Source organism: Melopsittacus undulatus, chromosome 2, assembly GCF_012275295.1.
Source record: "Melopsittacus undulatus isolate bMelUnd1 chromosome 2, bMelUnd1.mat.Z, whole genome shotgun sequence".
NCBI lineage: Eukaryota > Metazoa > Chordata > Aves > Psittaciformes > Psittaculidae > Melopsittacus > Melopsittacus undulatus.
In genome coordinates, this window is record NC_047528.1 from 53,087,827 (window position 1) to 53,111,953 (window position 24,127).

Sequence of the window (24,127 nt, forward strand, 5' to 3'; positions counted from 1 at the left end):
TTCCTCACTCTGTTTCTCCTCTGGTTCTTTCCCTTTGTTCACTGTTATAGAACAGCTTGTTCTTACCTCTCTATAATTTCACCCCAGTATGCTGCTTTTCAGAAGAAGTGAGAAAAAGTGATCTGAAACAATCAACATAGCTTTTCACTTCTTTCTTCTCTCTGGGAAATGATTGATTTGTATTGTTTTTCCTTACAGCCACTGGCATTTGGAAGCTTGCTGTGAATGGTGATTTCAGCTGTGTAATAACAAAAGTATTTTGATATGAATGTCAGGATCTTATTATGCTTTGATTTTGAGGCTGAAGAGGGCTATTGTGGTCAGGTAGTCTGATTCTAGAAGATTTATTTTAGCAACATTCGCTGTAACTTTCACTCAGTAACTTCCGTTGTAGTGAGCTATGGCAAACTAAAATTTGCCTGTTGAATAGAACTGTTGCTTCTAATTTGACGATTGCAAATGATGGGGGAGTTTGTCATGCTCCTTATGCTCAGCTGTCTGCTGAATTAATTATCTTGCTTGGCATTTCTTGCTCATTCCTACTTCAAACTGATATCCTTTATCTTCTAGGTAGTGCATTTTGTATATTTTTGTTCTCAGCTTGATTAAGAATCCTCAAATTGTAACCGTCAAAATAATGCGCTTAGAAATGATTAGATAAGTTTTGTGGGCATTTGTTGTTTTTTGTGGGGATATTTCAGCTTTGGAAATGGCAATCTACTGCTCAGCAGAGAGGTCAACAAATGCCTCTAATTATCTTACTCCATATGTCTTACAGTTACATTAAAAAATAAGTATGTAGTCAACTTAATGCCTTTGAGGATGCCAGCTGTAGCCTGTAAGCCTTAAAAGTTATACACTTTGCTATTACAGTGTCTGTGATTTTTCTTGTCAAGAACAAGAGCTTTGTTACAATAACGTATATTACAACTCTGCAAGATTGCTGATGATATTTTCCAAGTGTCTTGCTAATGCTTTGCAGCAGGAATAATAAATTAATATCTGCCTTTTAAAAATGTTACAACCAAGTGTTTTGGGAGGAGAAGGAGAAAGTCTGAGAAACTATTCAGAATTTTAAATGGAAATCTAGTGGGTTTGGGGTTTGCTTGCTTATTTGTTTGGTTTGCATTTTTTCTGTGGAAAAGTCCTCTCCATTTGTTTGATCTGCTGAAAGCCAGTAGTAGCTGTGCTTTATTCAAATAAACTGTGTTTACTGTGTTTTAAGCATGAATATTTGTGAATTTCTGTAGAAGCTGTGGTACTTTTATTGTGGTGCTATAGAAAATTTGTGGGTTTGGATGTTTTCTTTCTTGAAGTTGTTGTTTCATATACTGTCATAGCCTTTGGAGTAAGCTGTATACTATATAATTGTGTACCTCTGAGATCAGAGAGAGCAGATTGTTTAACCCTGTCTGATGCTAATATTTAAATGAAAACACTTCAAAGAAAATTTATTTAGAATAAATGAATTTACAGGGATGAATTAGTTGAGTGGATCCTTTTTTTCAGGGGCTGAGCAGACAGTTTGTATGTTGCATATTAACACTAGTTAAAACTGTTAGAAATCATTGGAAATAAAGTATGCAGTTGAAAATGAGTACATATGATTTGGAAGGCAAAATATGAACTGTCCAAAATGAAAAGATCTTTGCCTCCATTAAGGGACCCTGAAGAGCAGTGGAGATGCTCTGTGTAAAGTGAAGATCTTGATTACATTAGACCTATATATTTTTTAAGCTGGCTGAAGTAAAGAGTGATTAGGTTTAGAAGCCTTAGGGATTAGAGTTAGGGATCTCTTAACCCAACTATACATACATAAGTTAATGGACCACATGGGTTACCTCTGAGGGTGCCACAGGAGCTGTAAATTTAATTGTGAGACCTTTCCCTAGCATCTTTGAAAGGCCATGGCAATTGGTAGAGGTACCTGATGGCTGGAGAAAGGCAACATCATACCCATCTTTGGGAAGGGCAGAAAGGAAGATCCAGGTAATGTCAAGCCAGTCAACCTTACCTTGGTCCCTAGGAAGGTCATGGAGCAAATCTTTTTAGAAACCATTTCTCAACACATGCAGGACACAAAGGTGAATGGGAGCAGCCAACTAAGTGAAAGGGACAGATCCTGTGGGTCAGAATTGGTTGCACAGCTGGTGTTGGCAGCAGAGCTTGGGGTTTTGTGCCCATTGGACCCTCTCTGAGGACTGATGACTACTTGGAAGTGATGGGATCCATTTGACCAAGTGGGACTAATGCATCCCTGCTAACAGGCAGGCCAGCCTGGTGAGAACTTTAAGACAGAAACAAGACAGGAGAGAGATGACAACCCACAGTGAAATGAGGAGGCAGTGGATTGGGTTAGCCAGCAAAGGGTACAGGGTGATGTGAACAGAAGCGCTCTTGTAATTGACAAAACAGGGCTGAAAAGGATCTACTTCAAGTGTGTGCATATAAATAAATGCCTATGGGACAGCACTGGGTAGAACACTCTCATACATTTTCTGAGAAATCAGTGTGACTGTATGCTAATGAATACTGCATAGGGAACAGATATGAGGAATTAAAGGTCATATGTCATTACAGGGCTATGATCTCACTGCAATCACAGCGATGTGGTGTGTTAGCTCATGAGATAGGAGTGGTGCAACAGGCATACCGTCTTACTGTAGTGTAAGACTGATGGAACAGAGGAACAGTTTTCCTAGAGAAGTTATGGAGTCTCCATCCTTGGACATAGTCAAAACCAGATTGAATAATTGGACAAGAAGATGATTGGAAGAGTGGCTAGACTCAATGGAGTTACGGTCATTAGTGCAAAGTCCATTTGGCAGGTATTAATCAGGGGAGGACCCCCCAGAGATCAGTACCAGGGCCAGTGCTATTTAATGTCTTCATTGGTGACCTGGATGATGGGATGCAGTGCACTTTAAGTCTGTGTGTGATTCAGAATACGTGGGAATAGTCAGTATGTTGGAAGGCAGATCTGCTGTTCAGAGAGACCTTGGCAAGCCCAAGAAATGAGCTGATGGGATCTTCTTGAACTGGAAAGTCCCTGCTTCAGTGATGGAACAGCCCCAGGCTGCAACAATGCAGGCTAGGGGAAGCAAGTGCTTGAGTAGTAGCTCTGCAGAGAAGGACTTGTGGATCTTGGTGCATAGCAGAAGTCAGTGGTGTGCTCTTGCAGTCAAAAAAGGCCAGCCATCTCCTGGACTCTATTAGTGAAAGTGTGCCAGTAGCGTACTCTACACACAGTGCTTTAGATGTGGTCTCATGAGTGCCCCGTTCTGAGATCCTCAGTACAAGAAAGATAGGAACACACTGGAGCAGGTCCACCAAGAGAGTCAGAAGGTTGGATCATGTGACATACAAGGAGAGGCTGAGAGAAGTGGATCTGCCCAACCTCGAGAAGGCAAAGAGGACACACCTTCTTGCTGTCTACAAGTAGCTGATTATAAGCTCTAAAGAAGATGTAGCCAGACTCTGCTTGGAGGTGCTCTGGGGCAGTACAAGAGATAGTGGACATAAAGTGGAATATGGGAAATTCTGTCTATATGTTAGATTTGATTTAGTTTTTTTTTTTAAACCATGGGGTGGTCAAACATTGGCACAGGTTGCCCAGAGAGGTTATGGAATCTCCATCCTTGTAGGTGTTCAAGACTCAGCTTAACATGGCCCCAAGCAAGCTGATCTAATTAGACCTGCTTATAGCAGTACAGTAGACTAGTTGATGTCTGGAGGCTGCTTCAAAAATATTTTTTCTTATGTAATTCTGCAGTTTACTAGGGTTATGATTTCCATATTGATTTGTAAATGTAAAATGTGGACATATAAATGTATTTGACTTTATTTGAATTGTAGATTTATTTTTAACAGGTAAACCTCTTCCTTGAAAATACTTTAAGCAGACTTCTTGAATTCTATAACATGCTACTCTTTTTATTTCCCTCCTTAAATGGACTGCATTTCTCTTACCTGATATCAGTATTATATTCTCTCTGAGCACAGATTCTGTAAAGAATTTCTTTGAAGGAAGAGAGACTTAACATCGTGATCTTTAACCTTTTAGATTTGGAGACTTGTATGTGGGAGAACTATATGTCTTGATTTGAAAGACACATTCTGCAGCAGTCTGCTCATTTACAACTTTAGAATATTTGAGAGAAGATATGGCAGCAGAAAATTTTCAGTAAGTTACACTTATTTAATTTATTTTTTTTTAACAGAAACTGTTTTCTACGCTGTTTAGAATCTTGCAGTCTTGGATCAATATTGCAGTTTATTACTAACATTTTGTATAGAAATATATGTTAAAGGGCTTCAAAGAGTATTTGTTTTCCATAAATTTATATTGATATATCTTCCAGTCAGTGTATTATCCTAATCAAAGTTTGCAGCTGTTATCAGTTGAAAGTTCTCAGACCCATGGGATTTAATTTTGATAACAAATTTTAACTCTTCGTTTTGGTATCTAGACACAGATCTGGAGTTATGTTGTGCTAAATATTTTATTTGTCTTATATGAACTAGTGTAGTGGTTTTCTTGGGTTTTCTTTTATTTAGAGATGCATTATTTTTAAACTTTTGAGTTAATTATAATTAAACTTTTTTTCTTTCCAGTCCTTTTTACTGGGTGCTTGGATGCTCTCAGCTTTGTTTGATCTTCTTCTTGTAGAAATCACTCAGTATATATTTGGCATCACAATCAACAGCTTGCCTTCTGGTTTGTAAGTAGCTCCTAATGTATTGATTATTTTAGATATAATTTCAAGGGATTATTTTGCACAATTTTTAATGAAAAAAAACCCAAACCACTTCCTTCATGCAACCCTTTAAATTAAATGTAATCCTCTTCTGAAGACAGTGTGAAGTTTCTTGGTGCAGCTATTACGTGTGCAAACATTTGTTTCCTAGTTGTGATCTGTGGTTAATTCATTTATAATTTATTTGTACAATGGTTAATTTTTCGTTCTCTTAGCCCCATTTCCACTGTTAGCATGATTGAAGCATGACTGGGCTTGTGCTGCACAATTTATTGCGATATTTTTGGTCAGTTCGGTGAATCTGAAAACTGGAATAGAGTTGATGCTTTGTTCTTTCTTAAATCACAAAGACAGCACAACTGTAATTCATATATTTATGTTCACTTTTAAATACATATGCAGCTGTATGCATTTCATACTGGTAGTTTATATGTGTTCCAAAAATGGAGTACTGGAGCATGTTATTCCATTTAGTGTTTGCATCTGAAGTTTTTAAAGCTTTAAGGTGTTTAGTGGTTCAGTTTTGCATAACCTATATTTGAGATTTCTGCACTTAATAAAAGATGTCCATGCTACAGTAGAACCGTAGAGCTTCATACAGACTGGAGTTTCATGTGTTGCACACTCTGAGGTAATAATAAAAGCTCTTGGACTGAGAGTTTTAATATTAAATACCATATTAGATGCTTTTCTTTCTATGTTTTTAGTATGTCTCTTTGTGGTGGATTTACAGTGGCTGGATGCCTGGTGCCCACCAAAGTCACTATATTACTGCCCTCCTAAGCTGGTCTGGGGAGAGGAAATGTAACAAAAGGTTTGTGCATTGGGATAAGGACAGGGAAAGATCACTCACCAGTTACCCTCATGGGCAAAACAGGCTTAAGTTGGTGAAGTCAATTCAATTCATTACCAATCAAATCAGAGTAGGTTAATTAGAAATAAAACCAAATCTTAGAACATCTTCAGCCAACCCTTCCTTCTTCCTGGCCTCAACTTCACTCATGATTTCTCTACCTCCTCCCTGCCAGCAGCACAAGGGGGTGGGGAATGGGGGTTGTAGTCAGCTCTTTAGGTCCCTTCCATGGGGTGCTGCCCTTCAAGAGCAGGCTGCTCCTCTTTAAGTCATGCTAACACTTACCTAGAGAGAACAAAGCTAATTTTAGAAGTGTGGCATATACAGTAGTTTCAGGAGCATTTGGTTGTGAAAATATAAAAAATAAATATGTGTTGCATCATAATTCTTCAGTGTTGTCTGCTTTATTATAGTTATGTCTGGCAATATTCAGTCTTCTGAGATGACAGAAGCATTGGAAAGTTTAACACTTATACAAGGTTTTAATTTCAGATTTACAAAAGCAGTTGAGCAAATATAGAAAGTTGCACTCAATGTATCTGTTACTTCTGGCAATAGAACATTCTTCAGTATAGTCAAAATGCTACAATTCAGAAATAGAATCACTTGTTCACATTATAAAAGTTCCCTGACTTTCTTTTTTATCTCTTTTTATATCATTTCACTGTTCATATTACTGAGTGATCTTACACTTCCAGTACAAAAACTTTTCCTGCGCACACTGCGAAGGTAGTTGCGATAGAGTATTACACTGATGACTCTGGCCTGAAATTGTTTAGAAACAATATAGTACAATATAACATCCAAGCATGTACTGAGATTCATGAGGAAGGTGGTGAAGGCTGCCCAGGGGTTGTAAGTTGTATTTTCATGTTGCAGCATCAGGAAGGCAAAGCAAATGTGGAAGGGTACAAAGCAGATGAGTACCTGAGCAATCAGAGTTACTATAATTCTTATGGATCTCTCTTTGGCCTTAGGCTTCAGTTTGGAAGTCTTGCCACGAATGAAATTGTAAATAATGACTAGGTAACACCCTATCATGATAAACAAGGGAATCAAAAAGAAAAAAATCAGGCGAGAAAAGTTCAGTGTATTTACTTCCTTTAAATGGATGATATCCAGCGATTTCATGCAGGTGGTGAAATTAAAGTGTTTGTCTGGATCAGACTGTAAAAACAACAATGGGGACGTTGTTGCGAGGGTCATTACCCAGATTCCAGTACAAGCTAGCATGGCTTTTTTTGTGTTTTTCAGTTCTTTGACATGTTTGGGCTGGACAATAGCCATAAATCTGTCTACGCTTATAAAAGTCAGTAACCACAGAGCAATGGCTGGATAAAATATTGTGAAAGCGCTGATAATCCGACAGAATGTATCCCCAAAAGGCCACATTTCTTTCCCATGGTAGATTATCCGAAAAGGCAAGGAAAATATAAAAAGTATGTCAAGTAATGCCACATTCATCATATACACAGTTATAGTTGTTCTCTTCTTGGTAGTGCAGCTGAAAACCCATAGTGCAGTGGCATTCACCAACAATCCCACTATGAATACAAAACTGTAGAAGACCAGTGATGCAATCCTGTATTCTTCAGGGTGGTGATTTCCAGGCTTCATATTTCAGTTGAATTTAGGAATAGTTGTTGCCCTCCATACATACCCTACAAATAGATAAAATATGAAGAGTTACTAAAATAAAAGCGTTCTTTAGAAACAATGAAGATTGTTGTGGGATGGGGTTTAGTGATGAGATTGTATTGTTTAGCTGTAAAACTGTGCTAGCTTTGTTGTGTTTTCTGACTACAAATACATTATTGTGCTCTGAAGGAAGAGAAATAGTATCCATATGGTAGTTTTAATTAAATATTTATTTAATTAAGGTATTTCTTATATAAGGAATCAAAATTGATCAGCTACTTTAAGTGTGCTTCAGTAAGTGATGATCAGATTGAAATGGCTGTAACTGAGGTAAGAGAGCTGTTTTCTGAAGAAAGTATTTCTTCAAGGTGTCCCTGTTTAAAAATTAAAGACTAAAACTAGTTAATGGAAAGAAATAAAAGAGCATCACATGTACTGACATTTGGATATGAAAAGTCAAGTACTGACTTTGCATTTTATCTGTTGTAGGAACTACTTAGCTCCCAAAAGAATAGGTGCATGCTGTTGCTCATAAAGGACATTAAAAAACTACCTTAATAGCTATGTCACTTCTAGTAGAGTATTTAATCCCAGGTCATCAGAACCAACCACCTGACATATGACTAAGATTAATATATTGATAGACTTCCTATTTAAAAAAGTAATTAGATGGGAAGTGGTGCAGGCTCTGACCACACCCTGTGTGAACAGTATTTGGTGGGGAATAGCCAGCTGCTCCAAAGCACAGTTGTGTTGTTTCTTTCATCTTCATGATTGTTGGAGTTCGACATCTGGAGTGTCATTATGCAGACTCAGGTGATGAGAACTGAAAGAGATCATCCCCTGGTTTACTCTGGAGACATTTGAGGATGGCAGACCTTACCTGATCTTTGCATGGGTGCCTTGATTAACCTACACCCCCTCACTTTCCTGGCTCTTCCTGTAGTCACAGTTTCATGACCTTGCATGGAAGTGTTCCTCTTGTTTGGCCTTTTACCCAGCTCTGTGGCAGCTTTGTGAAGAAGAGGAAAGAGTTAGTTGTTTGTCTTATCTTCCCACGTGCAACAGCCAGCCATATAAGTTCTGTACATGTATCAGGCACCAAAACTGCTCTCAAGAGCAGATGAGTGCATAATTCCTGTGTGTTCTATCTCCAAAACTTGACAGTGCATTAAAAAAAAAAAAAAAGCTTATTGTTTATGCTTTCACTATAATGTTATCAGGTACTTTTTCGGTGATACAGGAATGTGTAGGGGATTGAAACAGTGTTTATTAATGCAGCATGCTGGTTTGACAGCGGCAATCATGAGCTGCTTTTGAGATTATCCATGGAGTAGCTAACTACAGTATGATCTGTTACATCTTTCTGCAGGTTAGCATTTGCCTTGCAATACAACGTTTGGAATTCTGATTTTCATACAACCCCCCAGTTTACAGATATATATATATATACAAAATAATGCATACAAGTACCTAACCCTGAACTTGCATCTCAAAGGTTTTTGTTTTTTTTTTTTTGTTAGCTGTACAAAACAAAAAGGTGCGTTTTCTGGTAAGATGAGGCCTCTAGGACATGTAACAGAACTTGTTTTGTATGGGAAAAGGTATGCGTGTAATACTGACAAAACATTTGGAGGGCATCTGCACGAATGCCTCTAAAATAGCTCATTGTGTGAAGAACAATAGATGTAAAAGAACTAAAGAGCAATAGCAGACCTCATTGAAAGGTAGATGGCATATGCTTGAAAAAAAATTTTGTATCCCGTGCTTATAGCACAGTTGAAATATTGCCTGGCATACTGCCCCACTTCCATTACTGTTGCATAAAGTTGTCCAAATACTGCTTAACGCACACACACATATCCATTTTAAGTGTTTTTTAATCTTTTGTTGTGTTTTTCTCCCTTGCCAGTGATTGTGTATAACATAGTGCATGATTACCTATATCAAGATCCTGACTGATTTAGCAGGTGAATTGAGTAGCCATGTATAGGATAGGTAGAAGAACTCACTTTTTATGGATGAATGTTAATAAACAGCACTGAATTTGATTTTGTTTTTGTTCTTCTCTCCTTTGGACTTTGGATAATAATAATAAAAATTTGGATAATAACAATAAAAATACTTTGGACAGTATTTACTGAAGTTGTTTCTGATCAGGTCCTGTGTCTGAACAACCAACAGGCCAGTGTTGATGGGAAGAGGGGAAGCTGAATCTGGCATGAAATTCTATAAGGAAAATCTGTTGTTCCATGCCTTGTTTGATGGTTATTTCAAGTTTATGCCAGTTTTGAGATATATCAAAGAATGGCTTACTGTAACAAAAAGGGGAATTTTTTGTTTAGTTGGTGAAGATATTGCTTCCAAACTATGCAGGTTTAAATGCATCTCAGTGTTACAATTACGTATTTCTTCAAGATTTTAATTTTTAAGAATCTAAAGTTTGACATTTATGTAGCTAAGAAATAATGAGATTTTTTTTAAGTGTGTAGTCACCTGTCTGCCTTTATACATGGATGCAAATATCCTGCTTTTTCATCAGTACTTGTCTGCATGGAGTTCAGGCTGATATATTGCAGGTCAGCCCAAGTAGATCTTTGAGTGTCTCTCAGTGGGCGGTTTTGCACTATTTGCTGTTTTTCAGAATGGAAACACTTACTTATGGGTATTGATTAAAGCACTTGCTGAAGAGCCCCTGAAGTAACTGTTTTCTGGATGTCTGTGTTAATTCTGAATGAAATTCTGATGTTTGTCTGAATGTTTTATCAATATGTTTTAATTTTCTTAATGATAGCTGAGGCCCTGAATGTCTAATGTGGATTGTGAAGCCCATCTAGGTGCTGTGTATGAGAACCAAGACTTTCAGAAGAAAACCAGAATTAAGTATTTTCCTCCAGACTCGTACCTCAAGTTAGGCAGCAGTGATTCCATTTAAACTATTGTGTGTGTCCCAGTTCCCTTTTTTTGCTTTGGCTGTCCCTCATATTTGCTTCCCTGAGGAAGACATGGCTTTCAGTGAAGAACAGAGAGACCAAGCAACAAGATCTTCTCCTAGTTTTAGTTTAATGAAAACAAACATCTTTCCTTTAGAGACAATGTACTGGTAGCAATGCTTGTAGTTATTGTATATTTTAAAATCTATTTTTAAAATCCTAAGCCACAGTAGTCATGGTACTATGCTTTTCCAAATGCAGTGGTTTTGCTTCAAATGTTATTGATAGAATGCTGATACTCTGAAAGTGACTTAAAGAATTAAATATCATCTCCTAAATTCTAGAATTAATGCCCGTGTTCAGCTTCCTAAGAAAGAAGTCCATCTTAGCAGTTTACATAAGCATCCAAGTCACTTTGTTAGCATAGGATAAGGGATTGTTACTGACCTGTTGTGCACTACAGAGTTTCTTCAGATATCCTCCTTTCCTAGTCTCAAATCTGCAGAAGGTTTAGACTTCCTCTTCTCTGCTCAGCTTCACTTAGCTAAAATAGGTCCTCTTCACAGGCAGGAAACAATGACGTAGTCTAGCCAGTTCTAGGACTCTTTTATTGGTTATACTTAAAAGTTAGTATTTCACATGCATGTGGTCTGTGAACTGGTATTTCTAGTACCTTTCAACAGGCAAGCATTTATAATATTTCCAGTGTGATCAAACTGGGCTGTTGTACCATGCATCATTTAAAATACATTTTTTTTAATGTTTGTGGTGTAATGAAAGTGTATTTTTGGTTAATATTTACATGCAAACATATCTGCAAGAATGCACATCTTAGTTATGCAGAAGTTTTTAATTAGCACAATGTAAATGTAATTTCTGTAGAGCATAGTCTGTGTTTTGTGGAAATCCCCATTTTACTTGTATTGCCTTGGATAGTAGTCAGCCTGAAAGTGACAGAAACTCTCTACATTTGAAATGAGAAGTTTGATTCACTTGAATACACAGCTTCGTTTATGCTTGTACTTACCATAATTTACTAATACAACAGCAGTGTTTCTCTGTATTATTTGCTGTCTAAAATAATAACATGCCGTTTTAAGAGCTTTGCAGAAAAATGCAGTATGAAGAAAGGTTTTAGCCTTTGTTAAAATTGAGAAAAATCTCTGAACTGTGTCACTGCAACAGACATCTTTGGTGGGATGAGAATATTCACATAGGCTAGTAGGTAAAGGAGAGTGATTTCCTGTTTTCTCTTTGTTAACTCAAAACAAAAATGAATCCAACATTTGAAAGAGCCGTTCAGAGAAGGAGATTATTCTGTATTCCCTTTAGAGCATTTGCTAGCTCCAGGTCTCTGGCAGTCTTTGGGATATTGAAGCATAGTAACAGAGAGTTGGCAACTTTGTGCCCTCCTTTTTTCCTACCAAATGAACCAGAGAGATGTGTGCTGAGGAAGGAAACAGTAATGTTTCACTCTCCTCCTGGCATGCAGTCAAGAATTTGCCAGGATGTACACATGTTGCCAGAAGCAACAAAGTCCTGCAGTTCAGATGTAGCCAGGATCAGGTTTGTTACTGTAAAAGTAAGGTAGGTAGGTGATCTTCACTTACCACTAAAGATGGCTTTTGGGAAAAATACCCTCTCTGCTGGAGTTATGTAATTTATCTCAGCTGAGTGGGTCTGTGGTAGTGTGTAGGTTATTTGCATAGGTCAGTGTGATGGGTGAAGTAATCATAAGGAATGACCTAGGTATGGTTTTCAGTGTGTAGAATAATGATATCTTTATATATTTGGTCTTTCCTTTTAGGGAAACTAATACCAAACTTAATATTTTTTTAATCGTTCAAAAACCCCTTAAATGGAATGAGCTGCTAATCCTACCCAGACCATCCAATAGAAATATGTCTTTTGAAAAGGACTTAATATTTTAGGATTAAGGACTAACTAGTGTTGAAAAATCTTCATTGGCTTTATCATTAGCAAAACAACTCTGGAGCATGCTTCAGCAGGATGAGTCACTCATACTGTTTTCAAGTTGAGTGAAAGCATATTGAAATACAGTGACGTACATATATTTAAAGGGTTTAAAAAGGGTGTGTGGCTCTGGGAAGACAATAACTAGGTTTTTGACCTCTTCTAGGCAAGAGTACTGTATTTTGAGAAAAATAATGTACAGAAGCCTGGAGGTTGCTTCCAACATAAACTGTGTTGTAAAAGTACTGATACAAGCAAGTAGATAGCCAGTGTCCCCATTAGCTAAAGAGGGAGTACAAAAGTAATGCTGGATTTGGATGGAAACCAGGCAGATGCTGAGGCCGAGAAAAGCTGCATGCTGTGAACTGTGTCTTGGCTTGCAGACTTCTTGGGGGAGGATAGGAAGGGTGACATTTTATCTGCGTCTCATCTTGTCCAAAGAGGTGGCTGACACCTTAATGCTAGAAGGGAGGATGTGCCTCAGGAGGGCAACTGGAATCAAGTCACACTTGCAGCTCAACAGTTTGCACAGGTGGATAGCAGCAGCTCTCTTGAGTTTACTGGCAGGTTAGTCATCCAGCTGGTTTGCCCTAGCATGTACATGGTATTCTGTGTTCTGCTTTCACTCAGGCTTTTCACAAGTCTGCCTGGCAGAGGGGAGGCCGCCAAACCGCTCTGCTGCTGACAGGCTGGAAGGCTCCCCCTGAGTGTGGAGGAGCAGGTCTGTCTGGCAGCAGTGTTCTGAAAATACATGTTTGCACCACCAGCAATATGTGCTCCTCCTGCAGCTCAGGCTGGTTGCAGCTGCAGGGTAATAAACATTTGGATGAGAACACCCAAGTGAAGAGTTGCAGTACATGTGGTTTGTGAGAGGCAATGGACCACTCTGCTGTGCCACATTCCCCTCTTGCTTCGGTTTCTGGTGTAGGAAGCACCTGACTCTATTTTTGTTTTCTTCTGCTTCTGTACTGTTTTATCAGCTAGAGATGAGTGTCTGGCATTGGTTTCTCTGAGATGGGTGAGTACTTCCATTGCTCCAGCTTTTACTGAAATAAATGCTTACTTCCCTACAGGGTCTTTTTTTTGCTATTTTGAAGTTTCTGGAGTAAAGAAGATAATTCTATTTGTGTTATGTTTTGCTAAAGCCACTTTTCAGTAGTTAAAGCTAAGCCTATGTACTTCATGTCTGAGGATAAGGCAGGGTGCACATGTGGTGTATTGCAGTGCCTTCACTAACGGACTGTAAGCCTTAGAATACATGAGCTTGATCACTTGCAATGACATGAAAGTGCAGCACTGAAAGGATTGTCTTCGTGCTGTTGGTTTGCAGGAATAACTTACTGCTGGGTGTTTTCTTTCATACAGAAAAGTCTGTTTTGCTTGTCCCTTTACCATTTAATGTAAGCTTTGTCCAGCTAATACAGAGATTCTGCACGCAGAGGGGGAGAAGGATCACCCTTGGCTTCAGTTTGGTAAGAAGCAGGCTTGAGCTTGTGTTCTCTTTCTCTTCTTGAACTTTTGATGTTTCGAACCTATTGAAAAGAAAGAGCTGAAGCTTTTTGCACAGTCCAGTGCACCAGTGGTACAGGAAGCAACTTTCTTATGTGCCAGTTTGTTTAACTTACCAGCTTGCTGTTGTGGGTGAGTTCACATGCGGTTTTGGATTACTGTTCTCAGCCTTGATGAAATTGTGCTTCACTTTTTATTCCCATGTTCTGTTGTACCTTATAATGAAGGTTTAACAATAGGCTACTGGTTAAAAGTTGCCATGACACTGAATGCATAAACTTACTGGAATTCTTTACAGTTTTGCCACTTGTGTGTTACTCAGAGGCTGTGTCATGGCATAGCTGCCCCTCCTCTCCCACTCCTCAATCTGGGAGTGAGTGTGAATGCTATATGCAGTAGAGCTGAAGGAATGGGAAACAGCGCAGCTTAAGAGAATTACAGCCTAGTTAGCTTAGGCCTGACATGTCCTAATCACTGTCACATTTTGCTTCCTCATTTGGTTAGAATTCACTATGGTTTGAGGAAGGAGTTCCTGATTTTTTTCTTTTAAAGGAAAAATCAGTACTGAAATTGACATTCCATGCTTCTCTTCCTCCCCCCCCCCCTTCTCTTGTACAGCCAGACCCACCATCTGTCACCAGGTACCCTAAAAATATACAGTGTATCTGGCCTGCAGTTCATCTGTTCAGCAGCATTGGCCTTCAAAAGAAACAATACTTCAAAAATCAGTTGAGATGAAAGTTGCATCTCTAAGATGTCTGAGAGTGGGAAAGTGGACTAGAGGCAGTGGTTTGTTACACAGAAGCAATCTCAGAATGTATGTGTCTAATTGCTCATGGCAAATACCAGCACAGCTCCATGCTTGTTGATGAACCCATATTGCCTTTGGTAGACTTCTAAAAATGCTGTGTCTGTGTTCTGCTGTGTTGGGAAGCAGCTTTACTTTCCCCAAACCCGCAGATTTCTCGTGACAAATATTTCATGGTTGGTTGAAACCTGTTTGAATACTCAGGTTTTTTTTTCTTTTTTTTTTTTTTTTTTTTTTTTTTAAGTCTGTATGCAGTGTCAGGAGCTGTGCAATGAGTTAGTTGTTCCAGTTTGGAAGTCTCTAGGAGAGCTTTTTCAAATACTCTTTCCTTCCTGAGTTTGTGGTATGTGATATTCTTACTATTAAACTGCTCTTAAAAGTCTCAGATGTGTAGGAGTACTGTTCTGAAACTCAGTATGCCTCCCAGGGATAGAGTTAATGTTTTAACAGAAATGTCTTTACTGGGAGCTGCTTGTACTCAGATTCTTTTGATGAAGTCAAGTGCAGAAGTAGGGAAAACCATTTTGACTTCTCTGGAATTGAGCATTTGAACAGCTTCTGCTTAGTTACTAGTCTGAGTATATGGAACCAGAAATTAAATAATTAAAGATTGCTACATATGCTGTAGTGTGCCAGTGAAATGTTTAATCAAAAGTACCTGAGAGTGAGCTGTGCAAGCACTTGAATTAGAGAAAGTGCTGTCCTTCAAACTCAAGGGCACCTTGGTGTGTGTTGTGTTCCTGTGCGTGCTGGCAGGTAGCTTGCTTCTATGAAGCAACAGTCTTCAAACGTTCAGCCTGTGCCACCTGTCTCTGGCACAGATTAACAAACACATAATGTGTTGAAGTTGTGAAGCCTGGTGTACTGCACTGGAACTGAGTTGACATGAGAGGGAGCATTCAGAGTGGTAAAGGGGCTGCCATAATCCTAAACTGGGACGAAATGGTGCAGTTCCAGCCACACAGCAGTGAATCTGGTTTGTTAGGAACTCTGCAGGGCAGGGTTTCTTGGTGTGTAGGCTTACCACTGTCCTTGGAGGGAATGAGAGGAGAATTTGGGTGTGAGTATGCTTAGTGCACCTGAATGCTGGGATAAGGCCAGCTGATTCTGTGAGCTGGCAAAAGACAACAAGGCTGGCTATGGGTAGATTATGTTAGAGAAACTGACTGTATGGAGCTGAGTCCTCTCAAAGGACTGTAAACTTTCTGACCAACTATTCAGCCACAAGAAAAATGTGTTTTACGCACACACATGCACTTTAAAGGAAATGAGCTGAAAACCCTGAACTTTATCACGTCAAGAAGCCTAGCAAAATCAGCCAGAGCATAGATTTGAAGTTCAGTAATTTAAGCAGCAGTATTCCTTATGTTGGCACCATGTTGGTGAAAAAAGAGGATGGGCTCATGGAAACTGAGCTGGAGCATATGTATCTTGTATTCTCTGCCATCCTTTCCTCATATTCTCTTTCATCCTTTGCTTCCAAAGTGTACTGCTTGTCATTATGTTTGATTTTTGTCCTAGAACATCTGGGACATTGCTTTTATTTGCTTGTAACTGAGCTCTGTGGTGTGTGGTAATATGGGCCACCAAATCCATAGCACTTACTCAAACAGCAGAAATGGGAGGGAGTGTAAAACTTGTTTTGAACAAAGTATGGTAGAGAAAGAAAGGGCAGTAAAGGCGGCAGAATGTTGGTCATCTCTTTATGCCTTCTTTCTAATTTGACAGCATATGTAGGTAACCAGAAGAACTATACCAGCAGCCTGTGGCTCACAGTGTTCATTACTGTTTAGGTGATGTACTTTATTTGGAGATGATGGGGCCTAAACTGGGTTAACCTATACAGTTACTGGGTGAGTGCTTGACAGTATTTTTTAGTAGTGATCCTGGATATGGCTTCTCTTTACTGCCTGACAGTTCCTGGCCCAATGCTTCTACTTCCTGGTGCTAAGATTTCTGACATTTGAAAATTTGGCTTAGCTTCCGATAAGAAACAGTTTTGTGAAACGTGTTTTGACCTCTGCTGTGTTGAAGAGTAATTACTGCATCAATGCTGCCATCTATGGATCTGTAGCTACATAGCAACAGATCTTTGGAACAGCAGAAAATGGATACAATGGCATCATTCCTTTGTACACCTGCACTTCCAGTTGTGCAGGAAAACTGATTATGAAGAGTGAAAACCACTTGGACTATTTTATGGAAGGGAGGTACTGTACAGCATGGCAGCTTTGATCCTTCGTAAGGTTGTAGAACTGAGAATTCTGTTGTTGCTCAAAGAGGTGCATTTCATAAAGGTCTCTCCTTGTGTTTCTTTTTGAAAAATAAGATACAATTCTGAGAACGAGCTGTAAACAAAGACTTCCTTACTGTGTATAGTCTGAATTTATCCTTAGAAAGTGAAGAATTAGAAGACACCTAGTGGGAGAAAGAGGAAAATGACTGGAAGCAACATTTGCCATTCTTCTGGTTTTATGATATAATGCAAGGATAAAATCTAAAATTAAAAACTAAGCAACCCTGTGTTTTAAAAGCTCATTACCTCCCAGTTTTGTTGTTTCATTTGTCTGGTATGCCTCTATCAAAATAAGACACAGTATCAACAATTTTCTCACCACAGCACTTAATTTTTCTGAAGAAGTGGATGTTTGTGTTCTAAAAGTTTTATGATTGAATTATTTCATGAAGATAAGCAATGCCTGCTTTCCTGTATGGGAATAGTGGTCCTCCTTAGCTTAATAGTTGACCCTTGAGAGTTATTTTCAGTCTACGTGGGGATGATCAACTCTAAGAAAATTAGGTTTTCTTTCTGCCTTTATTGGCAGCTTGTGTTTTTTGCCCTTCTCTTCCTCTTTCGTGAGGTAGGAAAACCTTGTTTGTTCCTCATGTTCAGCCATAGTAAAGGAAGACAGGGATGTGGAAGTCCCTTTGGAATTTAAAAGGAAATCCTGCATCTAATTGTAGATGTCTGTACGAAACAATTCTGTACAAATGAGTTGTGGCTATTGTTTCCAAATTGGGTTGCTGTCAGCGGTGCCCTGTGTTACTTGATCTGAAGAAAAACAATCTCTAACGAGTCATTACATCCTAGAAGCATCAGTTGTCTCCTATCTATAAAAGTTCTGCTATGAGCATGGATTCTACAGCATTTTTATTGTAAGGATCTCATATCCTTTCATATGATGGATAAAGTATCCCTCTCCATCATGGAATGAGCTGCCTTCATTCCAGTGATGCTCTACCTTTCTTCCTTCTCCTCTTATTTGTAGGGTAGTTAATTATTTGATTGGGGTAGAGGAAAAAGGAAGAAAAATGGATGGGTAATTTTTTGAAGCAGTTGGAGATGCTACTAATGTAAAGAGGTACTGTTTCTGTCATGTCTTTTTGCAAAATAAAGAGTGTACGATTGCTCTGCTGGGCCAAAGAGAAGGAGGGTAATGGAGTAACTTCACAAAGGAGGTCTTGCAGTGACTGATGCTTTAAAGAAACTCCTCTTGATTTAGAAAAGTAATGGACAGAAGTTGATTCAGTAAATCCAGGGGTTTTCTGAGTAGGCACTGATTGAAACTTTAAAAAACAAATATGCATGAGACAGAAGACAGTGCGTATAGTTAGAAAAAAAATTAACATGGTTGCTTCAGTAAAGAGTTAAGAAACTAGAACACCTCTTTTTCAGAGTCAAAGGACTTTTTGGAATAACAAGTTTCTTTGGTTGACCTTCTTTTAAAATTTCCTCTTTGCTTTTGTTTTATGCTTACCAAATACTCTCATTTTGTTTAGTCATCACTTTGCTTCAGACACCTTGGTCTGTAGTTGTGAAAAAGGGTTATATGGTGGTCTTAATGGGGAAGTATTTTTGCAAAGAAATCACTTCTCTGCTACAGCTTTTCTATTTTGTTTTGGTTTTGTCATGAACAAGCTAAACAATTTCCTCTGAGCGATTTGGGCCTCAGAATACTTACAGAGCTCTCTTTGGAAAAAGAGTAGTTACAGCCATGAATCAAAAGGAGAATGGTGTCTTGAAAAGAAAGACTGTGGGGAGCATTTGAATTTTTCAAGTATTATGAAGTAAACCGAACTGTATGAAGAAGATGGACATTAAACCCTCTCTTTACTAGTCTTTAGCCCTTGAAGACATGCTGTGGTGTCCATTACAATATGCTAATTATAATGAGGTAAGTTATGACTAGAAATCTTATTATTTACAGAGAATTCAGAAGTACTTTAAAAACGGCTCAGTAAAAAAAATAGTGAATTATATTTACTGTAGAAGAGGACGAAGGGGTAGCCAATTACTGGACTTCTACAAAATTGCATTCAAAATCTTGAACAGCAGATACAAGTGACATTTTGGTAGTTAGTTCCAACTTACTATTTCTACAATGAAAACAGGTCATAATAAATGTACATAATAAAGGTACTTTGCATCTTGGGTCATCATAAATTGCCATCCTTTGGCTCTGTTCTGTCTGAGCTTTATGTGAAATACAGATCCTAATAAAAGGATCATCATTTAGTGCTTTAATCAGCAGGGAGCTGGAAGTGAAGACCTTCTGCAACCCACCACGTAACGAAGAGTGCCCTTGAGTTGCTTAAGCATGGGCTGGGTGATGTGCTACATATGTGGCAGCATGAAGGTGCAGAGAAGCAGGGAATGTGGAAACTCGTAGCACAGTGGAGGCTCAGATGTCATAGAATCATAGAATAGTTAGGGTTGGAAAGGACCTTAAGATCATCCAGTTCCAACCCCCCTGCCATGGACAGGGACACCTCACACTAAACCATATCACCCAAGGTTTCATCCAACCCGGCCTTGAACACTGCCAGGGATGGAGCATTCACCACCTCCCTGAGCAACCCATTCCAGTGCCTCACCACCCTCACAGTAAAGAATTTCTTCCTTATATCCAATCTAAACCTCCCCTGTTTAAGTTTCAACCCCTTGTCCTGTCACTACAGTCCCTAATGAATAGTCCCTCCCCAGTATCCCTGTAGGCCCCCTTCAAATACTGGAAGGCTGCTATGAGGTCTCCACGTAGCCTTCTCTTCAGAAGTTGGTAGGAAAATCTGAAGCTGTTATTTGCCTGTGGTGCCCACCTCTCCCCAGCACAAACAGTTAACACGTAGCCAAACTTGTCCATGCAAATGATTTTGTGTGGCTGATGCTGTGTTGTGCCTCTCTCTGCCTTTCCTTTACAGCAGAAACATGAAATAGGTGAAGTTCTAGGAGTTGTAAGTTCATGTAGGACATGCTCACTTTGTGAAGAAAGTATTTCTCAGATGAAGTAGGAATGGCTATGAAACTAATGGTGTTCAAAACTAATTGAAATTATAGCTCTGAATTTAGGCTCACAACATATCAGTTTCCTGGATGACTACTGATCAAAAGTATCAACTGTATCAAGGCAAGAAGTTGGCAGAATGAAAATGTATTTATTCAATACTGAGTAAAATCCAATCCCCATTACAAATTGGACCATTCTCAGTATAAGGTTATACTTCTGAGGTTACGTGTGTCTCAAGGGCCTCTTGAAGTAAGCACCCATCTTAAATGAAGTTGCCCATTTGCTTGGTTCTATAGAGTGTCTCAAATGTCAGCTTACCAGATAAAGTGTCAAGATCCTTAAGAACTGCTAGGCAGCTCTCTACTCTTCAGATTCTTGAAGACTGTAAAAGGATCAGCTGACCCTCATAGAAACATGAGTTTGATTGTTTCCAGGCTATACCTGTCCAGGCTTAGGAGGCACTTCATCCAAGCTGGGATGTATGCTCCCACATTCCTCTGGGCTTGTGGAGTAGCTTCAGTGAGACGCTTGGCAGTATGCCCATGCATGATGCTTTGCTCACTGCTCACCTTGCACATAGGCATAGTTTGAGAGAGTGTACAGTGATGGTAAGACAGGATTATAGCCTTTTGTCTTCAAGTGTTACCAGGTTTGTAGTCACAGATTTCTATTACCTGAGCCAGGAACCTTCTCTGATACCTTTGGAGGGACAGAGACCTTGAGTTTCCTTGTCTGTGTACCAGACATACAGTAGCTTTGAACTGTGTGAGCTGAATGATTCTTTTGTCTATCAAGGTTCAACTCATCCAAACAGTGACAGCTGACAGTACCATGGTGTATTATGCAGACATGAAGAGTGACACATCACCCTCTTGCTTTTTTGATTAGGGATATTAGTCATTTGGTGGAACTTTACGGATTGGCATATTACTGAATGGGATTTTGAGTGCTTAAGTCAGGTGTGTCATGAGCAGGAAACCTGAGATGATTTCCGAGAGCTATTTTTGAAAATGTTTTCCTCTGTTCCGGAGCCAGTCAGACATGAGGCCACCTCTTCCAGTTTTCTGTTGATACAGAGAATTTGGTCAGGATGCAGATGGGTTAGTTGTGGTGGCCCCACTCCATCTGAGAGGCAGCTTTTGTTCAAAACTATCTCAGCTAACAATGCAATCATCTCACATCTGCTTCTTGCTTTTTTGTTATTGTGTTTCAAACTGGGCATAGCTTTTAGGAATGGTAAAGTACATCCAGTAAAACCTGGTAAGAAACACAGTCGAGAAGAAACATCAGTTAAGAAGAAACACTCTCTTGCAGTCCTTAAGCGAACTGATTTTCTCAGTGGTGTGAGACAAAATACCTTTCTATGTTTTAAAACTTTGTTCATTTTGTTAATGTGTTTGCTTGTGTGTACACTTAAGAAAATAAGGGGGGGGCGGATACTCAGCAATAAACTGTGTTTTTTTTGTGAAGAGCTTTTCTGGCCCTTATTGCTATGAGTTTTATCAATGGCTTGATGAGACAGTTTTGTTTGTTTGTTTTGTCTTCAGTTAATGATAATTTTCCACAATAGGGTGTTAATTTGCTGTTGTCTTTCCTCACTGTATGGCTCTTTGAGGCAGTGGTCACCAGCTCTTTTCAGCTTTCAATGAAGATAGTGTTTTGATAGCTGTGTGCTCTTCTAGAAATGTGAAAGATTCAGGTCCATGTGGGTGAAACATCTTGTTATAACACCTGGTGCTTTCCCTCTTCTTTTTAGGATTCTCCTCAGAATTCATCCCAGATTCCTACATCACTTGTCAGAAAATCAGCCTGCTGGTGTTTCATCTAATCTCTCCTATTTCTAGAACTGGGGCATCTCTGTACATCTTGGACATCAAACACTTTTTTTTACATTTATAAAGGTCATTCAGGAATGTTTGTAGTTTCTTCAGTGCGGTAGCTGTCTCTGTACAGACTGGCAGGGTGAACAGCAGGCTGTGAGGTGAGGGAGCTGGGCGTAAATGCATAAGCCCTATTGTCCACAGTGGGATCATTAAGGAAAGTTTCCACTGCAGAAATAAAAACAGGAGTTTTATTTACACCTCAGTGAAAGTGCTGCTTTGGCTGCAGGCCTGAGACAGTGTTTGCAGTATCTGTTGTGCAGTCCTATCTCTTACCCTGAGCACTGTGTTCATTCTTCCAAGTAACTTCTTTGGGCTGCAGTTGAGAGAGGTGTTTGCAGTAATCCCAGTGAATGTTCATACAAATACTCATTCAAAGGAAAAGGACTGTGTGCTTGTAACTGGAGCTTGGGAAATGCTATCTGTATGCATACCTCCATCATCTTGTTCTTAACCCCTTATTTGCGTTGTGAGATGGGCAGATGGGAGAGACAGGGAGTGCTTCACTCCTTCCACACTGTGTTCAACCAACAAGGGGAATAGACAATCCACTTTACTGGTATTCTTAAACTAAAAGTCTTTGCCCTTAAGGGCTTACATGATGCACTTCCAGACTCTTATAGTTTATCCAATCTCCAAAAGATCTTAGGTCAAATATGTGCATCAGTAAACTCAAAATAATTTCTGCTTAATACAGTAGTGATTGTGGAAAAAAATAAGAGTAAGGGGACAGGATCGGAAAATGAGACCTAGTATATTGAGATTTTTGGAATTAGTCATAGAATGATTTGGGTTGGAAGGGCCCTTAAAGCTCATCTAGTTCCAATCCCCTGCCATGGGCAGGGACACCTTCCACTAGTCTGGGTTTCTCAAAGACCCCTCCATCCTGGCCTTGAACACAGCCAGGTGTGGGTCAGGCACGACTTCTCTGGGCAACCTGCTCTTGTACCTCGCCACCATCAAGGTAAAAAATGTCTAACCTAAACCTAAATCTTGAGGGAACTGCGAAGATCTTAATATGTGGGGCAGGAGAGATGGAATAATGGCAGATAAAAAAATACTCTTAATAAATGCGAAGTGACACTTGATCAGCGTAAGGAGCTTGAGGCACCCGTACTCCAAACTGAGGGCTCCAATATGTGTTCTGCTGATGGGAAGAGCTATGCTAGTTCAAAACATAGACATGGCTTCTCCAGCTGTGTTCTCCACTCCTCACAGCCTTACATAAAGGGCAACAAGAATAAACACATGTGGCTCTGTTTCACTCGCTGGTGGTGCGATTTTATAGCAGGGCTGAGCCATTTCGAGCACAGGCTGCTGTTTGCAGAGCAAGTGCTTGGCCACAGCCTGTACTTTCCTATCTACCACTTGCACTGCAAGTCATCTGACTTCCTACAGGCAGTGGTTATAGCGAGATAAAATAATGTTTAAAACAGATATACATATGTATCTATTTTTGCAGGAATCACTTCCCATTGGCTTAAGTTTCTAAGCCTGCTCACTTCTGGGTGGATGGATGCCAACACCAGAGTGAGGAAAGCAATGGGAACATACAGCTGTAAGGGACTTTCTTCTTTCATCCCTCACAGGGATGTACCACAGTATTCACACTTGATCACTTCAGCCCAGGTTTGGGTGCTTGAGGTTAAAACATGCATTCTGTAGAGTTGATAGCCTTTGCTAGAGGAAGGGGTCAGATGGGGCAGGAGACCATAAGCTCTGACCTGGGGTTGTCCACAGTTTTATCACACCAAGCCCTGATTTTAGTAACTGTAAGAACAGTCACAAGCTCTGCCCTGTATACAAAGCTGTGCCATCTGAGACATCAGACTATAATAACAAATGCATAATCAGCTGTTTCTTAACTGGTATCACAATTTGCTGAGGACTAAGTAATATACTTAATAAAATCCAATCCATGGTGAGGTTCACCTGCTCTGAGATGAGTTGTATTCCTCCAGGGTCTGGCTCACAGTACAGATTCATCAGTCACTGACAAAATCAAGAGTCTCTCAGACAATAGACTTTCTTAACTCTTTAATACAGCTGCAGTCCAAGAACTGTTGCATATAATAATTCACATGAATGAGACAATGCACTATGCATATACTTAAGACTGAATGTGCATTTATTACCCAGAGTAATTATGTATTGATTGTGCATACATTAATTATACTATTGTTTAGATAATGCATACTTTGATTAATTATACTATTCATTAGATACGCCTTGCTTAAGTATCATTCAGCATCTGTACTACAGAGACACACATTAATTAGTGGTTTCTCAATCACTATTCACAGAATAGTCATCCATCACTGGCTACTACAGTAGGTAAACATCTTTGTGTGTCTTTCTGGTATGCCCTGACATTCTTCCCCTCCCGCTTGGCCACAGTTGTCATCCAGTGTGTGGAAGAGCCCTGTTATGAGCAGCCGAGTTATTTTGTCAGGTTATATAGAATGTAAATCATGTTTCTTGTTTACTTAG

General features: G+C 39.4%; 2 protein-coding genes across 2 annotated transcripts in view; one reads left to right on the forward strand and one right to left on the reverse strand.

Moving 5' to 3' along the window:
• UBAC2 (UBA domain containing 2) overlaps nt 1–24,127 on the forward strand; it is a 94,032-nt gene that overhangs the window by 12,196 nt on the left and 57,709 nt on the right. The window contains exons 3-4 of the mRNA XM_034074373.1: nt 4,064–4,183; nt 4,615–4,721. Coding sequence (XP_033930264.1) covers nt 4,064–4,183; nt 4,615–4,721 — 227 coding nt within the window. The remainder of the gene's footprint in view (nt 1–4,063; nt 4,184–4,614; nt 4,722–24,127) is intronic.
• On the reverse strand, nt 6,262–10,731 carry GPR18 (G protein-coupled receptor 18). The gene is made up of 3 exons (XM_031054907.2): nt 10,629–10,731; nt 8,132–8,260; nt 6,262–7,271 (listed from the first exon to the last, which is right to left on the reverse strand). Exon 3 carries the CDS (start codon nt 7,225–7,227, stop codon nt 6,262–6,264), a length of 966 nt encoding a protein of 321 aa, XP_030910767.2. The 5' UTR covers nt 7,228–7,271; nt 8,132–8,260; nt 10,629–10,731.

Coding starts and splice junctions, on each gene's coding strand:
- GPR18 (XM_031054907.2), bottom strand. CDS start 7,227: ATGAAGCCTGGAAATCACCACCCTGAAGAATACAGGATTGCATCACTG.